The sequence below is a fragment of the Neltuma alba genome, unplaced genomic scaffold (genome assembly GCF_004799145.2).
Source record: "Neltuma alba isolate B1F8T4 unplaced genomic scaffold, ASM479914v2 tig00001210_pilon, whole genome shotgun sequence".
NCBI lineage: Eukaryota > Viridiplantae > Streptophyta > Magnoliopsida > Fabales > Fabaceae > Neltuma > Neltuma alba.
In genome coordinates, this window is record NW_021632377.1 from 413,310 (window position 1) to 437,640 (window position 24,331).

At 34.3% G+C, this 24,331-nt stretch overlaps 3 protein-coding genes across 4 annotated transcripts; all 3 read right to left on the reverse strand.

The window, feature by feature from the left end:
* Nucleotides 1-2,145: 2,145 nt before the first annotated feature.
* On the reverse strand, nt 2,146-16,358 carry LOC114753744 (cell wall / vacuolar inhibitor of fructosidase 2-like). The gene is made up of 3 exons (XM_028942453.1): nt 16,345-16,358; nt 12,078-12,083; nt 2,146-2,897 (listed from the first exon to the last, which is right to left on the reverse strand). Exon 3 carries the CDS (start codon nt 2,833-2,835, stop codon nt 2,290-2,292), a length of 546 nt encoding a protein of 181 aa, XP_028798286.1. The 5' UTR covers nt 2,836-2,897; nt 12,078-12,083; nt 16,345-16,358; the 3' UTR covers nt 2,146-2,289.
* LOC114753730 (probable inactive ATP-dependent zinc metalloprotease FTSHI 4, chloroplastic) lies at nt 5,177-15,764 on the reverse strand. Of its 2 annotated transcripts, none has more exons than XR_003741043.1 (17): nt 15,423-15,764; nt 14,251-14,506; nt 12,820-13,192; nt 11,605-11,863; nt 10,706-10,837; nt 9,734-9,808; nt 9,530-9,655; nt 9,307-9,416; nt 9,148-9,226; nt 8,885-9,022; nt 8,685-8,796; nt 7,395-7,558; nt 7,177-7,282; nt 6,902-6,978; nt 6,644-6,787; nt 6,343-6,541; nt 5,177-5,598 (listed from the first exon to the last, which is right to left on the reverse strand). XR_003741043.1 is itself a non-coding variant. In XM_028942445.1 (17 exons), exons 1-16 carry the CDS (start codon nt 15,690-15,692, stop codon nt 6,398-6,400), a joined length of 2,565 nt encoding a protein of 854 aa, XP_028798278.1. In that variant the 5' UTR covers nt 15,693-15,764; the 3' UTR covers nt 5,177-5,598; nt 6,373-6,397. The 2 variants fall into 2 exon arrangements, 1 of the variants encoding a protein (XP_028798278.1); XM_028942445.1 differs by having other exon boundaries at nt 6,373-6,541.
* A 959-nt stretch (nt 16,359-17,317) lies between the features above and the next one.
* On the reverse strand, nt 17,318-18,803 carry LOC114753416 (probable indole-3-pyruvate monooxygenase YUCCA10). The gene is made up of 4 exons (XM_028942110.1): nt 18,177-18,803; nt 17,841-18,074; nt 17,588-17,713; nt 17,318-17,494 (listed from the first exon to the last, which is right to left on the reverse strand). The coding sequence occupies exons 1-4, from the start codon at nt 18,801-18,803 to the stop codon at nt 17,318-17,320; spliced, it is 1,164 nt and encodes a 387-aa protein (XP_028797943.1).
* Nucleotides 18,804-24,331: the final 5,528 nt, after the last annotated feature.

Genomic DNA, 24,331 nt, shown 5'->3' on the forward strand with positions numbered 1-24,331 from the left:
ACTTTTTCTTTTTCTTTTTTTAAAAAAAAAGCGCATCTAAACCAAAACATAATGATATAAGTGATATGATTAATAATTTTAAATTAATTTTTTTTGCCATCGAATAATTTAAAAATAACATAGCTTATTAGCTTAAGATGAATTTCATACATATTAATTGCCATAAAAATATAGTGATTTTGATTTTAAAAATATACATTTATGGGCAAAAAGTTATTAGTCCTATATTTTGAATAGATAAAGAAACGATCGTAAAAAATTTTAAGGAATGAAATTGAGTCAATCATATTTTAAATTATGAAATAAAAAACATTAACCATTTTAGGAAAACAAATATAAAAACTTTGCGAATGGAAATGCACTCAATATGACAATTTTCAATATATATACTTGTATACACAGCTGCACATTCTTTTCCGGAAAACATTAACAGAAAATTCAAAATTACCTTTTTTCTCCCATGGAAAATCACCTTGATTTATTTTTTTTTTTAAAAAAATTGCCTAACACATAATATCCCCTTTTTAAAAAGCTTTCGGTAATTACGGGCCCATCATATTGTCATTGGGATGTTTAATTCAGATTCAGGCCTGCTACAAAATGAGGCCTTTCAAGTAGGCCCAATAAAGAATAAAACAAAAACTTAAAATCGGAAAGCCCAAATTTTGTTTTTGATGCAGTAAACCATAACCCAACCAAGGATCTGAAGAAGGTCCAAAATAAAGAGAAGAACTGAAAGTGAAAAAGGGGAGAAGAAGAATCAATGATAGTTAAATGTAGTGTGAGAAATTAGTAGGACCATTGATAATTAATTGTACATATAACTGACAGATGTCAGTTTCTGTAGAGTTAACTCTTTGGTGGTATTAACCTTTTTATTTTTTAATTATTGTGTTAGCCATCTTCAAGAAAGTTATCCAAAGATTTATTCTTATCCAGCTTTTAGTAAAAAAATTTCATGTGTCTATGTTAGTATTGGTTCTTTTAAGCAGCAAACCCCTTTTCAGCTTATTACGCACAAGTTTACGCCTTAAAAGAAGGACTCTACAGTTGGCTTTCAGTTTTTAATCTGCAAATTAAATTCTTTTTGTTTGTCTCACACACACACACACACACACACACACAGAGATTGTTTATCTCTGAAAATAATGTTACTTTTCCAGTTAGCTCCCATTGTGAAGGCAGCAAGACTTGCAGTGAAGGACACTATACTATATAATAATTTCAATGATCCTGGAGGATCCTCCACAGCTTCTCTATGTTGTTCTGTACTAATTAATCCTCACATCATCCAAGACGCAATGTGGTGAGAGGTTCTTTACTATGAGATGTAGGCCAGTTCATGATTAATCTTGCTCCCAATACTTGAAATCCAAGAACACAGAACACATTGGAGTCTGGTTGGTAGGGCTCAATCATCATGTCACAGGCCCCATTTTACTATTACCTTTATTATCTCTTTGACAATGAAACTATTATATATATAAATATATAGAGAGAGAGAGAGATGAACAAACCTGCTCCAACTTTACAAGGATACAAGTGGGCTACCCTAGCCCTAGTTCTTTATCTGATGTATGGCTTTGAAGAAGGAGAATGACAGGAATTAAATTCAAAAGAGGCGATGAGTCATTGGTGGGATCAATTATTTCAAAGATCTTTTTAAAGGAGAAAAAAGACCCCCGGGGGGGGGGGAGAGAGGGTGCTGAGAAGGAACCAATCACAAACAACTTGGTCACCTGACTTCCAGTAACATCCATGGACCCATCATCAATCTCCCAACTAATTTGCACAACTCATACACACTGCTACTAGTGGAAGATTTTCAACACGCATAATCCTCATTTCATGGCACCATCAAGATTAACCTAACCAAGTAGGCCCTAACGGTAGGGATATCTCTCTCACTAGATCAAGCTTTATGTTTTGCAATACGCAAATACCAAATGTACTCAACAAAAAGAAAAGGTTGGATTAAGTACAAAGACTCTATACCCTTCACTATGGTCTTAGTTTTTAGTATGAGTTTCTGGAATTTTGCTCAAAAAAAAAAAAAGTAGTATGAGTTTCTGGAAATATCTTCCTTTGGCATGCCATGGGCTCAGATCTAAATCAGTCGACAATACTGATGGTTATCACAAAAAATGCAAGAAATGGCATGAATGAGCATTGAGCTAGAGAAAACACAAATATACACCTTATATCATAAGATAATAAGATTCAGAAAGATGAACACAAGATATATAATGTTTCTGCATTACAATGAGAGAAGGCGTATTTTTGATTGAGCTAATACCAAACCAGCTTATCAATAATCCCCATAGCCACATCACAGATATGCTTCAACCCATTTTCTCTACGAGCGATTTCTGGAGGATAGACCAAACTGGGGTAGCGTTTAAAGGCATTGTGACAAGCATTAGGGTAGTCTGCAGCTGCAGTGACACGCATATAAGCATAGTCATATTCTTCATTGGCCAGATCCTGCACAGAAGCTTGAAGAGCTTCACCAGCATAACTGTACTTCTCTGAGCACTCCTTGAGGACCTTGTTCAGGACCGTGTCGTTTGAAGGCCCAACCAACTTAGACGACAAGTAGGAGGAAGTGGCTGTTGCGTTTGCCGTTCCAATCTGAACCATGATCACTGCCAGACCCTTTGGGTCTGCGTTGGGACTTGTGGGGTCAGATTTCAAAGAAGAGTAACAGAGGTTGTAGTACTTTGTCTTTCTGCAGGTTTTGTGAATCAGTTTGGCGTCTGCTTTCACAAATGGTTGAGGCTGAAGAAGGGGTGAGAGGAAGAGGAAGAGTAGAAGAAGAAAGAGTTTGGAGGCCATTATCAGAGAAGGAGATGCTGAGGAAACAATAAAGAAGAAAGAGATGGAAGAGAAGGTGCTTACTGTATAGAAAATTTAAGGCAATGATGAAGCCAAGAGGGAGAGTTATACGGTTCCTTTTTTTCTTCCTTTAGATCTACTCACGTCTTGACTTATGTGTGTGTCTCATATAAATATTTTTTCATTTCTTTTGATTTTGGATTGTCATGGGATTTTTTTTTAGAGGGATTAAGAAGGCATGTGACAAAACTTTATTTTTCGGAGAATTATAATGAGGTCCCAAGCAAGGAAAACAATTAAAAAACAAGTCTCAGAGGTTGTCATTCTCACTATAAGACTTGTTATTATAGGTTGTTGAAATTGTTATTGAGACTTTTCAGTAATTATTTATCTTGTGTAGAACTTGGTTGAAATTCCCTTTTTATTTTCTTGTAGCATTCGTAGAGCACTATTAGCAGTACTTGGATGTGTTTCAATGTGTTTTCCTTAGGCCTCAAATTTAAGTATTGTGTATTAAAACAAAAAAGCAAAAACAAAAACTATTGTGATTAAATATTTACACAGATTTGATCTCCTTGTTAATAGAAATATAAAAACTAATTACAAGTTTATTTTGGTTATAAATATAAAATCTCAATTTATTTTCCAATCTAAATTTATAAACCCTCATTGATTGCATATTTTAAGAGGATTTTTTTTTTGGTGACAATTTTAAGAGGATTTTTATCCAAAGTAGTTCTAGTGCAAATTATTAAAAAGTATATTTTAAGGAAACTAAGATATTTTTAACAAATAATTAACTAACTGTAATATTTACAAGTTAGTTATCTAGTTATTAGGATTAAAAAAAACACTCTTCCGGTTCTTAATGTAAAACTCATTTTATAATATAATTTATATCACAAAATAAGTCTTATATTAAGAATCGACTTATTAAAACAGTTAGCATACGGAGATTATTCAAGTCTACACACACTGGCCATAAATTAAATAGGTTGACCCTTTAAAATTTTAGTTGATTTTTTTTTTACCAGCAAAAATTTTAGTTGATTAATTGGATTGGGATCTTGAATAATGAATACAACTGTCACAAGCGTATTAAAATCCATTTAACTCGAAAGGTAATATGAGTCGAATATGATTCACTCTCACAATACATTCAAAAGGAAACGACAAAATACAGAGTTTTATCAACAATGTAAACATGTAAAGTTCCAATAACATTAAACACATTCAGGTAAAAAAAAAAAAAAAAACACAAGTAACTATTTTTAACTTCATCAACATATTAAATCACAATTACATTGGCCCAAACAAAGAAATATTCCTCCCCTAGATTCTAGAAATATAGTCATAAATGTAGTTTCAGTAGATGTTGAATTAAGATTGGGAAAAAAAAAACAGAAAGAAAAAATCACACACACACACATGAATGATTACATGTGTATATTTTAATGAGAATTGAAGTGTTGTTTAGTGGTTGTATTTAGTGACTGTGGAAGGTGCTTAGTTGGAAGGTAGTAAGCTACTCATGAGGCATTGTTTGTCAGATAGGAAATAGACAGAACAAGAGTCACGGGTCGCAATTAATTACACTTCAGACTCTCAATCCAATGTCTGTTCCCTTCACATACGTTCCTGTTTTCACACAATGCCACAGCCCAGGGTCTAGAGCTGCTGAAACCGCCAATTATTGGTGCACTTGCTGGCCCTAAGCAATTATATAGATACACGGCTTTTAAATCCACATTTTTCTCAGAAAACTTAGAGAACTTGAACTTAAATTATATTGTGTAGTTACATATATATATATATATATATATATATAAAAGCCCTTTTTTGTGTTTTTTTTGGCGAAAATCACAAAAAAAAATCCTAGAATTTGAAAAATACAAGTAGGGATTTTTTTTAAAAATTTTTTTTTAGGGTCTTTCATAAAGTTGTCACGGATCTCTATTTGTGTTTTTAAAATTTCATGATCTTCAATTGCGATTTTCTTTTTTTTTGGGAGGGGGGAATGGATTGAGCAGAGATCAATGAAAGATCTCATTTTCTTACTTTTTGACCAGCATCCCATTTTCTTATTGTAGGCCTAATGGTTTATGGAAAACATAAAGCCACTTCCAAATAATTCAAGCAAGAACTCGGAACTTGGAGACATTATGCATCTGAGGAGGTGGCCGCTAGATGTGAATCTGTAAATGCAATTGATGAAGAGATAGGGTACCAGTGCAAGGGCAGGTATTGGTGCTGTGAAACTCATCAAAATCATTTTTTGATGCCACGCCACCAGCTTACCTATATGAGAAACTCATAATGTGCATATCCTACGCCCCAAAAATGATAAAAGAACCCTGCCATCATCGTCAAGGAGTATACAACAGAAATTAATTTACAGCAATGGGATTCCTTGAAAATTTTGCTATAGAAGACTAAGAATACAATAGAAACTCATGTGGTCATGGTACATCTATAATAAAAACAAATTATTCCTGTAGAATTATTCTGATGCTTTTGTTGGAGATACCCAATGACGTATCCCTATGAGAAATTTGATTTCTCAAGTTAAAGACCAATAGAACTATTTGAATAGTCACAACTCTTCCATAGACTTGCAATTTGCTCGGGCTCAAACTGGAAGCCTCAGTGCCTCTTTTGTGGCTCAATGTCAAACGTCAATACTACCTCCGACAAAATTTAATGAGATTCTGCAACCGCTATGAACCTTGTTCCCTCTGAAGTAAGCCCTATGAGCTCAAAATGCTGCGCAGAAAACAATCGGATTGATGGGTATTATTATGCGATAGCGAAGAAGTAATATGCATGACAAGTTGAGATGTTTACGTTTTTCCAACTTAATAATAAGGAAAACTTCCTTATATCATCATAGGTTCCTCTAAGCAGTTTTTATTTTAATAAAAAGGAAATTTTCAATCATGGACCAGTATAGAATGATAAATACTCTCCAAGATTCAAAATTACCTTAAATGATCATAATTATCACGTATCATCATTGCCTGTCAAAATTACTACCCATACTCTCTAGGTTTGAAGAACCATAGAAAACCTAGGAATTTGGTAAGTACCGAGGATAAATTTGATATTTCAGAGCAGTTTGGTAAGTACCGAGGATAAATTTGATATTTTAGAGCAGTTATGAACTCCAAAATCCTTTCAAGTAATTATCACTTCATCTGGGTCCCTGGGTGGAATTTTCTTTACAAAAGGTCAAGGAAAATTACGCCTGAAAAAAGGGGGGAGGGGTGGAGGTGAATCACTGCTACTTCTCTGACGAGTTCAATGGTGATCAGAGATTCTTTTCCCCATTTGATGGCAGATGGCAACAGCGACTGAAGTTACAATAAAGTGTTTATAATTGTCAACTCAATCTATTTCCAATGGGTGTTTTTACTTTTATTTTTATGTTTTCCTGCCTTTTGGCCATTAGCTGTCACCTTATTCTGATACTCCCGCAAGAAGAAAACAGAACAGACAATAAAAGATTACCAAAATGTGATAAGATAGATGCCCATGAACCTGAAGCCGCGGGAGACAAATTCTCTCAAAGGAAATGGCTTGCCATCAAAAGTTGTGGTTTTTCTTCGTCTTCTTGAACCTCCTTTGAAGCTTCATCTTTAATTTCCTGTACCCTCTTATCCCAGATATCATCTACCAGTTTCCAAGTTTCATCACTGACAATTTGGGTCTGCAGTAAAATGGGGAACAAGAAATAGAGAAAATCGTTTGTCAACTAAATGAGAAGGATAAGGCAGCTTATAGAACTAAGAGAACATGCTTTTGCATGCACCTCTGTCGGCCGGGGTGCCCCAAAAGTTGAAAACCCAACGTTGCCTGGTGCAAATGTAACCCTCCCTGGACGAGAGATACCATGGATTCCCCATCGTCCAGCATAAATAAGTGCTCCATATTCATCGACTGGACTTACATTAGGCTAAGCAAGAAATGAAGGGGGGGAAAAATAAGATTGACATCACAAAAAAAATATTGAAGATAGTGAGCAATTAAAGAACAGGACAATCATTTGCTGCCAAAGTTAGGACTGTACCTGAGCTACACGAGGAGCTCTCCTATAAATTTCCCAGATTTCCTCAGCATTAATTTGTCCCTTTTCAAGCAAAATATCTGCACAATGGTGAGCGTGGAATAGTCTTGTCAGTTTTCACGAACTTTCTACATGAAACTTCACCAAAACCTGCTAGCCTACCTTGTAGTAAGCCTAATTGTCACAGCTCAGATCTTAACTACTACAATGTGAATTAAATGAAGCTACTGAAAGACAAAGCCCATCTTGTTAATGAGCAAATAAGCACAGAATGAGACCTGTGATTGTCTCAACAGCTGAATGGTGCTCTCGTAGCACTGATGAACATATCTCCACAGCATAACGCATATACTCATCTCGGAGTGCTTCAAGCTTCATTGTTAACTGTTGTAAACAATTTACCTTTAGTCTTGCTATAATTGTAATATAAACACTTCTGTAAAGTCCCAGAAAACATGTTGTAAAAGTAGCTGTTACAGTCGGACTCTCCACATACATTAGGCACAAGATCACGTTCATTTCTGTAGAATGCTTTCCCAAATGCAGTCATTCCCGTCTGCAGAATTAAAAATTCAGCAAGCCTTGAAGCTTTCAGCGTTGCATTTGTAGAGATCCAGCACAAGTTGTCAATCCCAAACATCTCCTCCTCAATTACTCTTGCTACAAATCATAAAAAGGGGCAGGGAAGTGCACGTAAAAGATCAGAGATGATGAACCAACAATTAAACTGCAGAACAGATTTAGTTCCTAATTTCACTCAAAAGCTTTCAAGACCACCATTCTCCCATATAATTTCATGTTCCATATCATCCAAGTAATTCTTTCTCAAATCTATAAATATCTTCTGGTTTTAAAAGACTTCCCAACTATATAACTCAACACAATAAAATAGATCAGTTCTCTAAATGTTCAACTTCTTAAGAAACCTACATGGAACTAACTTTCATAAGGTGATTTTTGTGAATCATAGTGTGGTAGATGACAACTTCAATGACTCTCACATTAAGCAAAAGACTTTACCTAGTGCTAGGAGAACCAATTCATTAAAATAACCCAGATTATCCCATACTACTCAATGTAGAACTTAGACATCTCATACTACCTTAGTCTCAATCAATTGGCCCCACTGAGAGTCAACATACACTGGCTACACTCTAAACTCTTCAATTAATAACACTTCACTCAACATTCTCATTGATCAGAACCCTTCACGAGTTAGAACCCTATGCATGTAGCCCTTATGAGAGACACTAAACACTGTTTCTAATACCAATTGATCAATAGCGTGGTGGGAAGGAGAAGCTCCCCCAATAACTAGACATCTAGAAGACATTTTCAGAGTAGTTTAATGTTTCATGTCATAAGATGTTTTGGCGAAACTGTGATTCATTAATGACCTTGTTCCAAAACTATCCTTCATTAATTTAGCGTGAGTTAATTAGAGGTTAGTTTCGAATGAAGGGCAGTTTTGGAAGTTTCTACTTTTTTCCCAAAAAAAAAAAAAAAGGTTTCAAACTGTATTTAATGAGGTTTATTGGTCTTCACAATTTGTTCCTAACACGTCTTATAGATTGAAACAGAGGGAGTACCACATAGAGCATCTCATACTACTCAATGTGGGTCTTAGGCATTTCATATTACCTTAGTCTTCATCACTATCTCAACTCAAACCTAGACAACTGGTTCTGTCAATAGTACTGAGATAAATGACTATCCAGTGAAAAGAAGCTTGAACTGTTTAAGAAACATCTACAAGACAATAAATCAGAAACTCATAACAACTTACGGGCACAAGCACGCACTATAGAATTTATGTAATCTGATTTCCTTGCAAAAACCTTTCCAGGAGCTTCCACATACTGCATATTTGGTTGGCTGCTGATGGAATTTATGTTGGTCTGCAACACCATAAACACAGCAGTGAATCATCATTTCTCCAATACAATGAACTTGCAAAACAAAACATAGAAATATCTCAGCCCCAACCTCAACGAAAGGACGGTGGGGTTCAGGAAAGTAACATGCAAGAACAGCAACAGCTGCTTCCCTGTAAGCCAATCTCAGTCTCAATTCTTCAGGAACTTCAGCACTATCCTCTTGCCCAGTTTCAAATGTTCCTTTTTGCTGTAAATCCATAAGATAATTTAGGGGACATGAATTTTACGACAAATAAAAAGGAATGCATCAAGCACATAATAGGAAAAATTATTGCCATTTAGATCCAAAAAAAGGTGGGGTAAAACACCAACCCTCTTTAAAGCCTCAAGTAGCTCTTCCCGTCCAATGTAATCCAAATCCTTCCTGGCTGTCAAAATTCCAGCTTCATTCCTGCGATATAACTCATGATGAATCAATATGCATGTCAGATTGACAGAGGATTACCATGGACTCAATTAAAAATTAGTTACAATATATTTTGTAGCTCTGCCCCAGTAAAATCTTCACTGAGCTCAGCAACTTCGTTTAGTAGTATCTCCTTTTCCTCTTCTGAACGGAAAAATTTATTTCTGGCATGCACCTAGAACGCATAAAAGAAGAATCAATGAGAAAAAAACTTAAAGAAAGCAAGTATCCCAAAATGCATGTAAAGATCATGCCCTTCCCAAACCGGAAAAAAAAAAAAAAAAAAACCTTTAAAATGGCCAATCTTCCATCTTTAGATGGTAAGCCAACTCTGATAATCTTATCAAAACGACCCTTCCTCAGGAGAGCAGGATCAAGAATATCCAATCTATTTGTTGCACCAATTACAAGCACCTAAAACTCAAGTTTCAAGCTTAGCACATTAGAAAAGAATAAGCTTCTTATGATATTGAAAACTATTTAGAAGCATACCTGTTCCGTAGAAACTTTAAATCCATCCATCTCAGTCAGAATTTGAAGTAAGCCTTGTTCTCTTTCCGCCCCACCCTATATAGCGCAATTGCAAACAGAGGTTTCATTGGTGGAAACAAGGGAGCATAGTGAAGTGAGTGAAGAAAGGAAAGTATGACTTAGGCAAAACAAAAATCAGGTTTCGCAGTGAATAAATGAAATGCTTTTCTGTCATCAATATAGCCCAAGAAGAACCAAAACACATAAATGGCTGGCATGGAATGGAAGTAAGGAATCAGTGCCCCATAAAATATCATGTATTCACCACCATTGATACCTTTATTAACACCTCTATCTTTAAAACGCATAGCACTGTAAGCCTGAAAGTATAAATAAATGTAATTTTCTTGTTCCCTCTCTCTCAATCATCCAAAGAAGTTGCCATTTTTTATTTCACACACTGACCAGAAATATTTGAGAGCATGGCTTCTTGTAACTGTTGAGGATTGACGAGAGTATATAAAGCACTTGTATCCTGTGTTCAGAAGCTTGATATGTCTGGCTCCACCAGAAAATTACCCAATACCCTGCCTAAATACATGGCTGACACTATAGTGATGAAGATTGATAGCAGCAGATTTATGCCACCATAAACTTTATCACATCTTGTGCACACATTCACCAAATTCAGTACTCATCCAAAATTGTTGGATGAAAATATAATTACTTTAAGCTGAGTATCAACTTATCAATATTACTGAAGACCACTAAATTTTATATCCGTGTGCAATTGCATTTAACTGGAAGATACATAAAAATTTCAGAACCAAACTAGCTCAGTAGAATGATTTGAGTCTCAGGAAAATTTTGTAATATATGAAGAGTAATGTCATGAAATAAATCCTAAAAATGCTCTAGAACATAAATAAATAATTTTCTTTGACATTCTATACATCCATAGCCGCAGGAGTGAAAAGATTGTTTATATCTTACTCCGCCAATATCTGGTCCTCCCCGCTTGCTCCCAATAGCATCTATCTCATCAATAAAAATGATCGAAGGTGCAAATGATCTGGCATTGTTAAAAAGGTCTTTAACACGTGATGCAGCAACCCCTACAAACATCTGAGCAGAGAAGTTAAACCAACCAATTGCTTTCTAACTTGAATTACTAAGATGAAAAAAACAGATACAGCAAAGCATATCTGCATTATCAAAGAACAACGTGAGGATAAAAAACAGATGAAACAAGTTATCGTACTTTTTTCTGCGCAAAACTTGTCTGTGTTTTATGAGAAGGGCTAGCTATTAGGCAGTGAAACATCAACTAATTACTAATCATCAATATCAATTATCAATATACTCCCTCTGGTCCTCATAAGGACTTCTTTATAATATAACATCTTTTCCCCAAAGTATGGTTTTTTTCAACCTAATATCCTAACTAACAATAAAACTTCCTAATTAACCAACAAAACTCCTATAAATAATGACTTTTGTTGACGGTAATTTTGAAATTTTAACCCCCAAAAAAAAAAAAACTAATTTCAACTAACATTCTTAACTTACGTAAAGTAGTTAACAAGAGCTTGTAAAAGGGAACGAAGGGAGTATATATTAAATTTTATGGGAGTTGAAGCCATAAATAGTGGAACTTATTTCTTAGACTCCATGCAGTACATGGCCCCACATCTAGTCATTTGACTTTGTTGCCCAGCTTATACAGAATCTCCATCCCTGTCCTTTAGAAGATTTCATGATTTTGGAGTTGAACTTTCAACAGTAACCAGTAACTTGAGTTCCCAACTACATTATTTTCTGTGATAAAATTCAAATGCTCTTTCTTGTAACTTTCTTCAATTTAATGAATAACATTAGAGAATAGGCAACACCTCTACAAAATCAGTGCCATTTGCTGCAAAAAAAGGCAGCCCTGCTTCACCGGCAATAGCCTTAGCCAGCAATGTTTTGCCAGTTCCAGGAGGCCCGTGGAGAAGCACACCTTTTGGACAATAAATTCCTTTGTCTTGAAACTCCTCTTCATTCTTTAAAATTCGGACAATCTCTTGTAGTTCCCTTTTTATATATTCCTGGCCAGCAAAATCTTCAAATGTAACACCAGTTCTTTCTTCTGCAGATATAAATTTAGCCCTGAGGGAAACCAGAAAAATTAGATCTTAATAGCAGGCATTGTCATGAAATTCTTTTTTCTTTCAGCATTGAAAATAACTGCACTCTGCACTTTGACTTTCCAACTAATTTCAAGACATAATCAGTTATCATGAACCTGTCACTTGAAAACCAGAATTCATATTACTTAAAATCTTGCAAAAATGTTGAACTTTCTAATCAAAGAAGCATCAACAAAATTCTAGATAGTGAAAAAAACCTACAGATATGTTTTTTCTTTTCAATTCTCTTGAATATAATGAAGAAAAAGAAATATAATAAATAACAAATGTTTAGGCAAGCCCAAGATAGGGAGACACAGTGTCCTGCCCACTGTGATTCTGCAACCAAGCGAATATCAAAATAATTATAAGCAGCACAATTGAAACCCTTTAAAGGCATAGCTGAAAGTGGCTATTATTCCAGATGATTTTTGACTCTATGGTGAAGCTAAAGCAAGCCCGCAGGTTAAGTTCATAACAGTGCCTTAAGTTGCTTAGCTTTTAGGATGTCAATAGCATACAGCAGTGCTCTGCAGACTGATCTGACTTTTGAGCATGGTTTAAGAATAAAGCATATGAAGTTCCGAATAAGTTTCCAAATTAAATAATAAGCAGCTGTCCAAATAGCCACCCCTCTTCACCTAGTGTTAACCAAAAGAAAATGAACAGCATCCCATAAATGGTCCTATTACCTCCAAAAATGTTGACAAATATTTTTTCCAAAATCATGAATTGATAATATTAAAGAACTACCTAAGAAAAAAGCATAAAGCATTCAATAAAGATCATATAATAGGGCACATCCTTTACTTCTCATAACTATAAGTAGAACAATGGACACATTAAAGACCTAAAACCTTGACGTATGCAACAAAAGTCAAGCTCCAGCTAAAAAGTGGAACAGGTAAAAGGAAAAAAGAAAAGTTCTCCACCTACCGGCTCTTGCCTAGTGATCCTAGTGTACGTAGCTCAAGTGGCTGCCTAGCTTGTGGACTAGGATTTCCCAAATCACAAGGTATCAACTTTGCATATATTGGTCTCATCAAATTATCAATCCATACATAAAAACCAACAGCTAGAGCAAGCCGCATAGACCATATGACTGCGGTTGCAATGGTTGAGTATATTTCTGCAGGTACAGCATCCACATTAATAACATCAACATTAACAACTTGTTGATGCAGCTTTCTCCAAACATCATTCCAGCAATCTATTGGCATTCGGTCAACTACATGACGCCGAAACACAATATCCTTAGGATCCGCTTCAGTTCCTGATGAATTGCCATTCTTATAATACGGTAGAATCACTGCATAATTGAGTCAATAAATATTCGACATGAGGCTTTCACCAAAAAGAAAACTTGTTTTTCAAAACAAGATTGTATGGAGCAGCAAATATGGAAGGACAGTTTAAGCATTCTACTAACAATTTTTGTATGATTATAGAACTCAGTGCGTCACAGCATTAGTGATTTTTTCCCCTGGTTATTGAAAAACAAAAAATAAAAATACAAAAAGGCAAAATCTACACGCATCCACTCACAATTACAAGCAATCTCTGACAAAGAGATTCACACTTGATCATTTTATATCCTTCTTTAGCCTTTTCCTTGCCACTATAAACACCAAGAGAAAATTGCACATTGTGATAGACTTGATGAGTAGTGCCAATTCTGAAGTTCATTTGTTATAGAGCCACTGTTGTCCATTTTTTTATAATGAAACTAGGTCAGGAGTGGAGAGTTCGTCTTTATCACTTACAATGTATTCATCTTTTCTCATTCCATCCCTTCCCTTACCATTCCATCCCCTCCTCTCCAAAAGTTCCAAACAAAGCCTTCGTTTACCAATATATTTAGATTATTAACATAAGGACTAGACTTAGCACTTAACCTTATATACTTACCAATCAAATCAGAACAAGTAGATTTTAAAGTGTTAATAATATAATAACAATATTTTGTTATAGAATAAATAATATATAAAAAAATTCCATATATTTGATTGGAAACAAGCACTTAAGTATACAAGGCCAAGGATTTTTCCTTTACTTAGATATGATTAATGCACTATAAAAAATAGTGCAGAATATCGAACTGGATGGATCAACCATGTAATGTACTGAATTAAACATTCAATATTTAGCATGAAATATCATAACATGATATTCACACTGAGCTATGTTATGTCGGTAAACCATCCTATGGACTGAAAAGTGAAAACAAAAGTAGCACGAACTATAGTTTGTTCTAATATATTTTCTTGCTAGCATTTAAAGTCAGTGACCACCTGATATGTAATTGCCAATCAAAACTCGTCAGAAATCAGTGTTCAGTAAAGTAATCTGAAAAAATAAATAATCTACCTGATAAGTTTTGCCCATAATTTGAGTACTCTATAAACTGGACATTATTTGAATCAAGTAGTCTCAGAAAATCACTGAAGTCTATCCTGTGTGAGGTCTCTGGGTCCCACTCAGTACCCTTTAGTTTGCCACGCATAGTCAATAAAGCTCTGCTCCAAGATGAAGCCATAACAAGCTGCCTCTCTAACTGCACATTAGCCTTGTTCTCAAATTCTTCCAAGTCATTTATTCTTTTCCTTTCAGCCTCCTTCAGTTTCTGAAAGATATCATATTTATATTATTCTCAATATTTTGAAAGTTCAAAATGTGATATCCTTGTCATCACATGAACATGTAACAGCTTCCAACAAATTACGCCAAATAAGAGAAAGTTGTACCTCTAAGACGCAACGGCAAAAATGAGAAACTGAAAACCAAAAAGTTTCGTATAAATATCTGTCTCAAATGTAATTCGCTTCTCAAAGGCATACCAGATGTGGCCAACCCTTGGTACCAAACACTCTAAGTGACAAAGCCTATACTTCAATTTTTTTCTAACCAACACTACTTCTCACATGAAGGAGAACTCCAAGTATTCCACCAAAAAGGAATGATCCACAATCACTTGCTCCATAACAAGACCATATTACATACGGGAGTCGAAACTTCTCCCGCTCGGTCCCGTCGCACTCTACTGATCAGAAAAGTCCAAACCAAGAACCCCCACGTCCCCCGCCCAAAAACACTCAAGAACGGAAAAAGGAAAGAAGCCCAAGTTTTCAAGGATCAGTGAAAGGCCTAGGGAAAAAGAAGAAGAAAAGAAGAAGCAACATTCTAATGCCAGAGGTGGAGTCAGATTCAGGCAGAACTCCAACTCCCTCTGTTTTACAGATACCCCATTTCTGATGCATTCCTATCGAAAATTCGAAGAGGTTCATTACTTTAAATTGCCCATGTATCAACTCCAAGAAACTCTATTTTCTTCCGAATGTCAAATTCATCAGCGAAACTTTCTCAATGTGGCTTACCGTCCCACTCCAATTTAGTTATTTACAAAATAACAGAACAAAGGATAGCATACAGGCAACGAAGTTGCCATTTTCAGAACTATGTTACGCTCTTCACTTTTTTTCCATTGTTTCCATTCAATACAACAGAACAGAGAAAGTGGTAAAGGGAGTGAAAAAATCAACCTCGAATAGCTTAACGGACTCAGCATCTTCTTCTTCCTCATTCTGGGTTACAGTAAGACTGGAAGTTGAATCCGAAGCTTTGTAAGCAGTTATTCTAATCGTCCTGTGACTAGTGCAAGGCTTGCTATACCGTAATCTGGTCCTCGGAACGCGTTTACGATAAGAAAATCGAGAGAAAAATGGCGGGAAATAGCCGAAGAGGGCTTTAGAGCTAGATACGAGCTTTGAAGAGTGAAGAATATCAACAGTGTTGGGGAATGGGGAATTCATGTTTGGCCGCAAAAGAATTCTGCGTCTCTACCTCTCATTACTTGCTTTTACCCTTTATCCCACCAATCGCCGGGAAACTCCGAGTGAATTCAAGTGACTTCATCTGGGTTTTGCATTCTGGATTTGTGGTGGGTTTATGTCCGCTTCCCCGTTAATAACTTAATTTCTCCTTCAGGTCAAAAAAAAAAAAAAAACTTAATTTCTCTCGGCCGAAAAAATATTCCAATTCCTAGCTCCATACCAATTATTGATTAATTATTAATTCAAAACTAAATCAATATATCAATATATGCATCACAAAAATCAATATATCAATATATGCATCACAAATAACAAAAACTGTGTTCATTGTCCAAATAAACAAATGTTTTATTTTGGCACGGTGGAGTAAAAGAAATTCAATTATAAAGTGAAACACTATAATTGTAAAAATAACAAGTTTTAAATATGACTCAAAACTCAAAAGTACTAAATATCAAATAATTATATAAAAATGAATTTCTTTTGCCTGTTGGTTATTTTCGGTATTTTCTAGTTAGGGAATGGGGTACTACTGACGGTATATCGCTACAAAAATAATTATATAAAAATAAAATGATTTTTTATGCCATACGGTATTAATGAGAATCATTGCTCTTCAAACTTCTTAAACTCTATACAGCATAATAAGCTCCCATATAGTTATTTGAATTTTCAGTTGACAAGATATTACAGAGATCTCCAGGCATGTCTTTTTCAAATTTCAATACGAAACAATAACCCGAGTTCTCAAATTCTATTTCATTGCTTTCAATAAGATACTATTTAACGATTAAAATTTAATATTTATATGTAAAAAATCCCTAATCAAGCTTAATTATTATATTTAGTTTTATACAAAAATTATCAAATGAATCTTATATTAGGATCAAGAGTAACTATCATAATTCCTCTTAATATACTTTCTCTCTTTTTACTCAATTTACACCATTATTTTAATTATCTATTTTGTTGAAGTCCTTCTCTATAATAAATTGCAGGTTTTTACAAGTTTCAAAGCATGAAGATAACCATTTTTTTTCTAAATCAATTTTCCCTTTAGGTATGAAAAGAGATCAGTACTCTTATATTTTGTTATTGTTGTATAATCTCTGCCATATAATGGAGCTAGCCATATTTATTATAAAAAGAAGTATTGGCGTTGGTAAATGAGAGTATCTATGAGAATTAAAATTCTCATGAAAACCCCAAACTCCCCCAGCAAAACAAACAAAATCCTCAAATTTCCCAAATATATAGGTAATCTCATGAATTATAGTATTGGTTCAAAACCTCTTCTCTTTCCTTTCTATCTTCTTCCCTCTTTTTTTTTTTTTTAATTATTGGATTACATATTTCGACAGTTGAGATTTTAATTTTTATAAACTATTTATAAGAAAATTTTAAAAATATTTAATGAATTTGAAAATCATTAGAATTAAAGTTTAATAGAGTTTATAATTTATAATTTATTTGTTTTTATATTTAATATTTTAATAATAATTTTAAAAAGATTTAAATCTCAACAGTTGAAAATTAATCCGATAATTAGAAGAAAAAAAAGAAAGAAAAAATGACAAGAAAAAAAGAGAGAGGTTTCGAAAAGCCTAAGCCGCCAATTTGAGAGTGAGATTGATGTCATCTGCAATAGCCTCTGCGTCCATGGAAACTCCAAAAAGACCGTTCCTTGAAAGTCCTGCACAGTATATCCCCTTCTCTCCTTTCCAATGACCCGGAGCTTCGTTCTTTGGCATCCCTTTCTCGTTCAAAACATACTTATAGTCCTACATCAATCAAAACCTCTCCTTGTAAGAAAATTCAAATATTTAATCGTTACTTACATATGAACTTCCATTAAAAAGGAGCTGAATTACTACCTTGAGCCAATTATTAGCTACGCTTTTAAACCCAGTGGCGAACACGATCACATCAAAATCTTTCTCCATATTGTTCTCAAATATCACCTTCTTCTTCTCAATTCTCTTTATTCCGGTAGAAATGACCTGCACAGCACGCATACATATACATGAGAAAGCATTTAAATACTGGTATTTTATATTAACCGATTGCACATATACAGAGAGATCAGATAAAGAAGAAGTTTTGAATGTAATAATGACGATACAAAACCTTAATTTCTCCGTCAATGATCTTTTGAACGGTACCAATGTCAATGACAGGAGACCTGCCAGTGGTTTTTTTAAGGAAGAACGGTCCTTGGTCTGGTCGATGAATACCATAAGTGGAGAGATCACCATACTCAAAGTTTGCAAGAAACGTTATAAAAGCGTCCACCTTTTGAATCGGCAAATATTTCAACATCGACATGCCTTGATGCACCATTTCTTTTGTAACCACATGCACCTATATATACAAACAAATCATCAATCGTGTGTGTATATATATATTTACACACACACATATAACATTTGAAATATGATAACAATGGAAGTTAAGGAAACTCACAGGGTTTCTGATAACAATGGAAGTTCGAGCTTTAAAGTCATTAAGATCATAAGCAATCTCCATCCCAGAATTTCCGCAGCCAACAACTAGAACCTCTTTTCCCTTATACTTTGAACCGTTCTTGTAATTCTTCGAGTGAACTATCTCACCTTCGAAGCTGTCCAATCCACTCAGCTCAGGAATATACCCTTCGCTATTCTCACCAGTCGCCACCACCACGTACTTGGCCACGTAAGCTTCACGACACCCTCCAGCTTCTTTAGTATTATTCGTCGTTTCAATCCTCCACATCTTCTTAACTTCATCGAACCCAGCGAAATCAACCATTCGATTGTAACGAGGATTTATGTTGAAATGACTGACATAGTTGTCGATGTAGTTAAGGAATTCAGTTTTGGTCAGAAATGTTGGGCTGGAAGGCGAGTGAGGCATTAAGGGTAAAGAACAGAATTCTTTGGCCAAGTGAAGCTTGACTCGATCGTAAGTATGTTTTCTCCAAAGAGAAACATTACAATCATCTTTCTCAAGGATTATATGAGGAATCGAATGCTGTTTTAGACAAGCTGAGGTTGCAAGACCAGAAGGCCCAGCACCTACAATGACAACCTCGGTGACTACTTCTTCCATGTCGATTAATGTTTATACAAGCTTTAGCTGGTTGATTATTGGGTCTTTGGTTCCGAATGATTTGAGGCTTTTATAAGCATGGTCGTCTTCTTCAAATCATGCACCTTGTGTGTTTTCATATCCTGGTAGTAATGTTCTTTCCATTTTTCTTAGTGACCCAAGGTGAAGGACCTGGCTTGGTGCAGAAAATTTATGCGTGTTCAATGAAACAATTGGGTTTGTATAGATTACAGAAAATCTACTATAAATGTATAGCCTTCAGTTTTTGTTTTGAAAACAATTTTTTATTTTAGAAAACTAAAAAACTTGTTTGGTAATTTAGTTTTAATTAGTTGTTTTAAAAAAAAAAAAAAAATTTAAGATGTTTCTTGTTCTTGTTTTTACATTCTTAGAATAGTTCTTAGTACGAATAACAGAAACTCTGTTATAGTCATTCCTGTGCTCCATGAATAGAGAAATACATAGAGTTGAACATAAGAAATTGAAAGATTCGTTGAAATTGTTCATTTGAAAAATTTCTCAAAAAACTAATCATAGGTTGTTCTTTCCATCGGAACAATAAACAAGCCCTCTATTTTGTTGTACTTAATATAATTTTCCTTTTAGATTTATGTTTATCGTTTCAAAGCATTTATATATGAACATAAGAGTGTGATTGGTGATCACGCATCTAAATTCAGGGTTCGAGGCATTATATAAAAGATGCTTCGAATACTAATGACGTCTTCTTTCTGAAATACATGCAAAGTACCGTACCATGCACAAGTACAAAAATCATCTGTTAAATGAATATAACCTATTAGGTAATCCTTTATTAATTAGTTACCACACTCAAGAAATTATAATACTTATCATCAACTTGTGAGGCTATAGATGGATCGGATTGCTTCTGTAAAAATTAAATCTTTTTTTTAAAAATTTTTTGGACCACGAGTTAGAGTTATCTGCAAACCAAATTACACATTGTGAGTTTCGTGTTTAATTTACACCAGTTAGCTAGATATTTTGTAATTAAAGCATATGAATAATGAATTTTACATATATATATCTAATTAAGAATCAACAATTTCTCTCGAGAAATAAATCAAATCTATTATATGCTCATCGCGTTTATAGAATCTGAACCATCAAAAATAAATTTGGATGGTTCAGAATAAAACATAAACTTCGTAGTCATCTTTTTAATGGGCATAGAATGTGTTTTTTACTATTATTTCAGGATTCATATAATCTGTAATTAATATGGCTTTTATGAAATTTTTGTATGCATGTGCATGCATGCGGCCCATCATTAATCATTAATTCATTATAGGGATCATTAGTTCTTTTGTCTTTATAGTTTTAACTCATTTATAACCTAATCCTTATATTTCGATCCAATGCAACTTAATTTCTATAATTTTGACTCGATTATAACTTAATCCCTAAAATTTGACCCGCTGCAACTATGTCCCTATACCTTTAATCATTTTATAATTATTCCCTCTCTTTATTAGATATATAATTTTATTTTTTTAAAACATAATGACTAAATTATAAAATTAGTAAAACTATAAGGAGCAATTGTGGCAAGTCAAATTTAGAAATTGAGTTACGACCGATTCAAAATTATAGAAACTCAGTTGTATCCGGTCATAGTATAAGAACTAAGTTGCAAATGGGTTAAAATTCTAAAAATGAAAAGATTAATTTTGCCTCCATTGTATAACTAAAGAGTATGCTACTGTACAATTGTGCGGAGAATAATTGTGGGTGAAATGCCATGCGTTTTTATGCACATAATTAAAGTTACGGTGATTAATAATTGAAATTATTTATTTATTATTAATACATAAATGATGGTATTAAGAAGTCATTAACGTTATAATAATCATTAGTATAATGATATATAGTATATCATACATCAAGGATAGAAGGAAATAATAAATTTTAATAGTAAATAGCATATGCTTGTATTATAGTTTTAAGCACATCAGGTGAGATTATTTTGAGTATTTCGTAAAATTTAAATATAAGAAATTCAAAAAATAACTTATATCGTCCATTCCTTTGTAAATAGCTTAAATTATTACATATTTTACATTTAATACGGATAAATAAGAAATCCTAAATATTTTAAAAATTGACTATCATCAATCATCATTTTCTCAATCAACCGTGACGAAAGGTACTTGATTAATTCAGCCAAATCCGGTCAATTAATTATAGTCCGCTCCAATGGTGCAGTTTTATATTGCATTTCACTTTGGGGTTTATCTTATGAAAAAACTAAATCACACTGGGTGAATTGATTTTTCGAATCACATCTTTTTAATTTGATTGGAAGCCAGAAATTTAAATATATAATTAAGCATACAATTAAATAATAATCAATAAGTTTATCGACATTTCAAAAGAAAAAAAAAAAAGGAACTCAATCCATTGTGCCTGCAAGATCCACCTAAGCACTACATCCTAGCTAGAGAGTGTAGGCGGTAGCACCAAAATTCTCCAAGATCCAGTAGATTTTCCACCTCCTCTATAATGCTAGGCAAACCCTGTTGACAGCAGCACCTGCAAAGAATGGTAAATCCGAGTCGTGTCTTACAGACACTGTCTTAAAGCTATTCCGCAACTACCGGCAAAGCAAGAAGCGGCACTCCCCAGGATTAAATGGATTCTTCCTGTAAGAACAGGTGAGCAAACAGCAAAGGCAAAGAACTCAGTAAGACAGAACACCAGAGGAGGGAAGAGAGTTGCCAGAAAGCTCAAGCACGGCGGTCTCTCTTTGAACTTCCGTCTCATGCCCCTTTTATAGGCGACAGATCACAATACCATTGGGCACATTTAAACGCGTTTAATGATAATTAACTCATAATTAAATGAGCGGTTTCAAGTAGTAATTAACTTGTTTAATGACTATTTAAGAAGAATAAAGTCTTCGGTTACAAACACTGAAGAGGCATAATTATAATTAAAATTTAGATAGATATTTCCAATAAAATGCCCAGTACTGCATTTGACTCGTGCACAAGGGGGTGAGGGGAAATTGCCGGATTTGTTTCCGATGGCCCATTGTGCGTGTAAGTCCACTCCTCCTCTTGGCCTATTTGGTAGCCCAAGACCACTTATTACTTTGACCCTCACAATCCCAAGTAATGTGAGACTCTTCCTTTGACACACCCACACACATTATTTACAACAATCCCCCACATGTGTCAAAGGAAGTACCTTTAGTTGAGTTACACACATGAGTATAACCATTGTATCTAGTGGTCCTTTGGACTTAAAACCCGACCTAGACCAATAACACTTACTACACAGAGATGTTGGTGGTCCTATGAACTTAAAACCAACACCTCTTAGGCGTATACTAGAGGCATTATTAGTCAGATTATACCCCCACATTTCCACTGTTAACGGCGTTTTTACTCATTAAGACGGCCATGCACGTGCCTGGTGCATAACGAATGCTTTAGAGATTTTGCCACGATCTCATAGGAGCGGTCTCACTCCACATTCGTAGAGGTGATTTCATTAAATGTACTTGCAATGAGCACATCATCTCGTAGGATTATGAAATCATTAAGAGCTTTCGCTCAGTCTCACAAAATTGCATTCTAGCACTTTCTCATGCCATAGGAAGGGACTAATAATGTATTTTAGTGCTAGCAGAACTGACAAACGACTTGTTTTTACCTATTGAACCTTCTTCATGGGATCACCAATCACAAAGGTTGGATTGTCATCGCTGTCAATTTCAAGTGGCTTTAGTCCCATTCCCCTCGACTGATTTGTTTCTTCCTAGGGTTATTAACGAATCCACTAGGTCCATTTTGACTTCATAAAATTGATTGAGATACCTCTGCAATTTTTAAGCATGCTTATTCACATTGTATCTCAAGCTAAGTGATTTCCACTTGCACCATTATTCTCTCTACAATGGTTATTGCCATTTAGCAATCACAACTCATCGACAAGGGTCGATCACATATTGGTTCTCAAAACCCAAGCTTTAGAAACATTTCTCTCAAAATCTCATTCCTTTATGATTTCAACACTTAATCCTCATTCAGTATTCATAATAGTTGTGCATACTCATACATATTTATATCAAGATAAGTTATTTATTCTCAAATAATGATATTATGAAAATTAAAACATATTTGTCTCTACACCAGATAAATGATTAAATTTTCATACCCACATAATGCTTGTTTTAAGCAACACAGAAAATTTGATAATTCACAAAATTTGTTCTCAATAGCAAATAACAAAGCCTCCACTTTTTTTAAAAAAAAAAATCACAACACACATATTGAGATTTGCAAAATGAGACTAACATAACTTAAAACATATTCTTCTCCACCAATATTATTTCTGTAAGGTACCCCACATTTTAGGCACCCCCACACTTTTAAATATTTCATTTTTATGGGAAAATTATTTCCATACCTTATCAACAATAATTCTAATGATAATCTTACACCAATATCTCCTCCCATTCTAATTAAATTAGAATTTTCCTCATAAAACAACCAGCACCGTGAGATGATATGCTCACCGATAGTTATTTGATTTATCCCTAGCTCATGGGTTATGGCATTTATCTATTTGTTTATTAGTCTTAAAACTCAATCAAGTGAAATATACTACTACCAGTGACATCCGTTACTTCAGTTTCAAAACGGTATCACATTCATCTACTAAGGAGATAACGTTTTCCAAGTTAAAATACTTATTCCACAAGAGTCTCAGCAATATCTTGTTAATAAAGCATATTTTCACATCTTGGAAAGATGCCAATGCAAAACCGTAAAACCTACCATAAATACATTTATAATTATAAAACTGCAAATTATGCGACACTTTTAATCATTTTTAATACATTGCATCTCCACTTTGGATATTGTCCAACGTTATGATGAACTTTGAAAACTTTGAATACAAGCGTAGTGATAGAAAGCGTAGTTAAATTCCTTAAAGATACCAACAGTAACATTCACCCAATAACTCAACGTTAAATTTCATCCTTGATATTCGTAAAACTTGAATGCTTATTACATAACCACTCCGAAATTTATTTACTTTAAAATGCGAAATAAAGATTCCATTAACATCTTCATAACAGAAATATATAAAACATTCACACAAAAAGTAATTCTTCCGACTGACATATACTAGTCAGATTTCCATATCACATGCAAATTTTAATTTGCATATTGACAAAGCCTCAAGCTTTAATTTGAATGTCAAACAAGCAGTTTCACACAACTGACATGTAAATGACTTTAAACAAAATGAATTCTCGTTAATTCACGTGCTAGATATCAACGCCAATGTTAATTTTCACAAGCCATATAATTCTTTTGATTAATAAACACATCAATATTTGTACTCTCAATTTGCAATAATTTCTTTTCAACCTTAATTAGAAGAACATGTACCTGTGATGGTAGATTAAGCTGAGAGTATTGCAACAATCTCGTGGGAAGCATGCTCAACAGCACCTCTACACAATAATGGCATTCATGCCCCTAGACTTTTCA